The sequence below is a fragment of the Nycticebus coucang genome, chromosome 12 (genome assembly GCF_027406575.1).
Source record: "Nycticebus coucang isolate mNycCou1 chromosome 12, mNycCou1.pri, whole genome shotgun sequence".
NCBI classification, from domain to species: Eukaryota; Metazoa; Chordata; class Mammalia; order Primates; family Lorisidae; genus Nycticebus; species Nycticebus coucang.
In genome coordinates, this window is record NC_069791.1 from 11,042,068 (window position 1) to 11,046,392 (window position 4,325).

General features: G+C 36.1%; 1 protein-coding gene across 1 annotated transcript; it reads right to left on the reverse strand.

The window, feature by feature from the left end:
* Window positions 1-410: 410 nt before the first annotated feature.
* LOC128562294 (olfactory receptor 6C2-like) lies at window positions 411-1,354 on the reverse strand. Its single transcript, XM_053557109.1, has one exon. The coding sequence runs from the start codon at window positions 1,348-1,350 to the stop codon at window positions 412-414; it is 939 nt and encodes a 312-aa protein (XP_053413084.1). The 5' UTR covers window positions 1,351-1,354; the 3' UTR covers window position 411.
* Window positions 1,355-4,325: the final 2,971 nt, after the last annotated feature.

The following is a 4,325-nucleotide window of genomic DNA, read 5'->3' on the forward strand; positions in this document are numbered from 1 at the left end:
GCACTCTTCAATCTTCTCTCTTGGCACAGCTTCAAACCATCAGCTTACTTGCTAAACTTCTGTCCTTTATTCTGAAGGACAGAAGAATAAAAGCTTCTGTGAAAAGCTGTCTCCAGTTGGCCATCTTGCCTCCTCCCCCAACCTTTTTTTGAGACAGAGTCTCACTTTGTTGCTCTTGGTAGAGTGCCATGGCATCATAGCTCTCAACAACCTCTAGCTCTTGGCCTTAACCAATTCTCTTGCCTCAGCCTTCTGAGTTGCTGGGAATACAGGCATCCGCCACAATGCCCAATATATATATATATATTTTTTTGGTGTTGTTGCAGTTAGGCCAGGGCTGAGTTCAAACTCACCACCCTCGGAATACGGGACTGGCATCTTACTCACTGAGCCACAGGTGCCACCCAAAATCTACTTCTTTGAGAGAAATGCAATCATCTTTATAGAGTCATTGAAGGCTTGTTTTACTTGTTTGTTTCTCAGGGTGTAAATAAAGGGGTTCAACAAGGGTGCCACAGAGCTTGTGAGCACAGACACGCCTTTATTTATGGCCACCTCATCCTTTGCTGAGGGCTTGACATAGATAAAGATGCAGCTTCCATAGGCAATGGAAACCACAATCATGTGGGATGAGCAGGTAGAAAAGGCTTTTTTCCTTTGCTGAACAGAGGGGAACCTCAGAATTGTTCTGATTATGTATGAGTAGGACAGAATGACACAGACCAGGGTGATAATGAGTGCAAATACAGCCACAAGGATAACCATCTGTTCTATTACCCATGTATCTGAGCACGAGATCTTCAGGAGGGGAGCTGCATCGCAGCTGAAATGATCAATGGCATTGGAGTCACAGAATTCAAGCTGGAGGCCCAAGCTGAGCGGTGGAACAATGATCATCAGTCCAGCCACCCAACAACAGAGGACTAATAAGGTGCACACCCTGTTGTTCATGATGACCATATAATGCAGGGGTTTGCAGATGGCCACGTAGCGGTCATAGGACATGGCTGCCAAGAGGAAAAATTCTGTGGCCCCAAAGAGAAAAACAAAGAATATTTGACTTGCACAAGCATTGTAGGAAACAGTGTTGTCTCCTGTTGATATACTGTACAGGAATCTGGGAATACAGACCGTGGTGAAGGAGACTTCTAAGAAGGAAAAATTTCTGAGGAAAAAGTACATAGGAGTTTTTAGGTGGCGGTCCACCAAGGTGAGGATGATAATAATCAGGTTCCCTGTTACACTCAGTATGTAGGTGAGAAATAGAAAGATGAAAAGTAGAACTTGCATCTGTGGGTCATCTGTCAGCCCCAGCAGGATGAAAGTTGTTACTGCTGTGTGGTTGCTCATCACTACCAGGAGGGAGATACTTGGTCTCTATGGCAAAGGCTGTACATTGGAGCCCAAAGAAACCAGCCTGCATTTATTTTCACCCATCATATAATAATCATTATCTTTAATATTCCAATAGTCTTTCTGAATTTTGTATATAAGCAGTGGATGTTTCCTCTTAAATTTGTGTTATTGAAAAACAGTCCAACCTTTTCTTTTATCATACCTTGCCCCACAGAAATTACAAACTCATCTGATTGTAGATTATTGCCAGGATTAGATTCATAAGTGGGTTGGAAAATAATGATGTCATTTCATGGGCACTTAAATTTCTTTGTCCAAGATAAACTCAGAATATAGGACATATACAGGTAACTTTCATTATCCAAGGTTTTTTTCTTTTTAAGGGAAAGATGTATTTCTCCTGAAAGGCAAACAAAACAACAATGACAGCACTACAACCCACTGGATGTAAAGAGCCATACCCTGGACCTTTCATTCTCCTCTATAGACATTCCTCATGACCAACACTATAGTACCTATAGATAATTGATGTACAACTGTTTTATCTATAGTGTGTGAAAACCTTGGGTTCAAGGTATTTATGAAAGGAACATTGTCACTTGCTTTCATTTTATGTTCAGTTAAGTGACTAGTTTCTTTTTTTCTTTTTTCCCCAAACCTAAAATGTCTCAAAATTAAAATTAATCCATTATTAACATTGCTAAATATGGTCTTGTAGGCTGTGTCTGTTTCATTCTGCTAATAAATCTTTTAAAAAGACATTAGTGTTCCCTTATGGTCTCACTCTCACTCCATTTATGCCCTAACCCTCTGTATCCTCACTTTCACTCTTACCTCCTACAGTTTTCCTAATGTCTACAAGGATGTAATTACTGTTGAAGGTAATGGCATAGTTTAGTTTTATCTTGCCTGGAATTAGCGTAACAATTAAAATTAATATTTCAATCATTCCTTAACTGGGTTACATGCCACATTCTGATGTTCTTTCTAGCTTTAGATCTTTTGTTTTAATATCCCCATTCGAGTCTCCTCTCTCTTTATTTGTGAGATATTGATATTCCCCAAAAATCTATCTTTAGCCCCCTGGCCTCCTGTTTCTGTTTGTCATTCTTGGTACTCTCTCCTCTTCAAGGGTGATGTCACCCAGGTCATTTGATTTAAAGACCACCTATGTGATGTATTTCAAACACCACATGCATCCCTAACTATATATGACAAATTGGATGTTCCACAGATATCTACCTTACTATATGCTGTGGGTAGTCATAGTCTATCTCCCAGCTTTCTCTTAATCTGTTACTATTTCACAAATTAATCTTTTGTGTGGACTGGAAGGCTCTTCATGGACAGGATTTTCTTGATTTTCTCATTTCATCATTTGCCATTTTCTTACCTTTCTTCCTTTGACTTATGTTCCACTAACCACTTATATTATCACTTGTAATTTTCCATATTCTCTACATGGTATCTCCACTGCAGGAGGTAATCTTTTGACTAATGCTGATCAGTTCTTCAGAATTCTTCTTAGGTATCAGCTCTTCATGGAAATTTTCATTCACCTAAACAGATAATGTAAAATTATGCTCCTGTGTTCTTTTCAAGTGCCTGCTACTTACCTGTCTTGGAATATGTCACATTGTACTATATTCTGTACCACGATTATTGTTTTTCCTGTATGTTTCTACAAATTTCTTAAAGTAGAGACATTTTCCAAACTTACATTTTCTTTTACATCAGGCATATACAGCACTTTTAATGAATTGAGTGATGAAATATCACAGTTACTTTTATACTGAGAATTAGCTATGTTCGTTAATGTCTAGTTTGGTCAGTTGGTCAAAGGTCTCATATTCACATGTGTTTCAAACTACACACTGTTATTTTGAATGTATTCTTAAGGAAAAGGTCTGAATATTTCCAATTTTATACTCTGCAAATCCTCTTTTTCTAATATTTTTTCCAGAGCTTTGTTTGGCATGTGAACTACTTTCTACACTTAATGTTCTAATTGCCTCTGTTGTTGTCGTTTATTTACTTGTTTGTGGTAATCATCTCTCTCCTGACCTTATTAGGTACTTGTAATTTTTATTTCCTTTTTCCATTATTGACCCTCATATACTTTTTTTCAGAGACTGAAGTTGTTTTACTTTCCTTGTTTCTTTCTTTTTCAAGGTGTCCTAAAGATTTATTCCTCTTATACAAGGGACTTTGGATTATTTTACTTCACTAAAATCAGCTGGAATTCACATGGTTCACATGTATGGATATCTGCATGAATTTGAAGAACATGTTAATCATCTTAGGATCACTAGAAAATTAAAAACAGGAGCTTTGTATGTTTTTTGTTATATCCTTTGGTGGTGTAGAAACTGTGCCCATTCATGTGTTCAATAATTTTTGAATGAATGAGTTAGTGTAACTTTTATGTAAATTTAACTTGTATTTTTATCTTTTACATAGTAGACTTAATTTTTCTTTAAAGGTGAAAGTATCTAATGACCCTGATAGCTAGAGGGCTTCTGCTGAAATGTGAAAAAGATTAGAAGTGTAGCTATATCCTATGATTTTTTCCAAGGCATTATCTTTTTATTGTTGGTTTAAATAATTTATCTTTTCCCTTATTTCCTGCAATCCATTTCTTTCATACCAACATTCTTAGTACATTTGCTAATTAAATGTAATTTGAAAGTCATTAGTGAAATAGCCTTTTCATATTCAATATTAAATCTACTCATCTTTTTATACACAGTACAAGGTTCATTTAGATGTGCAATTGTACACATTGCTCAGAACCAAACTTAGTGAGTGATATTATTTTCCTTTATTATTATTACTATTACTATTACTAATTACTATTTTTAAAAATACTATTACTATTACTAATTTTTAAAAATAGTAATTAGTAATAGTAATAGTAATAATAATAAAGGAAAATAATATCATCACATTTCTTTTTACCTGGAATACTT

Excerpts from the sequence above, each read along its gene's own strand:
- LOC128562294 (XM_053557109.1), bottom strand. The coding sequence starts at position 1,350 with ATGAGCAACCACACAGCAGTAACAACTTTCATCCTGCTGGGGCTGACA.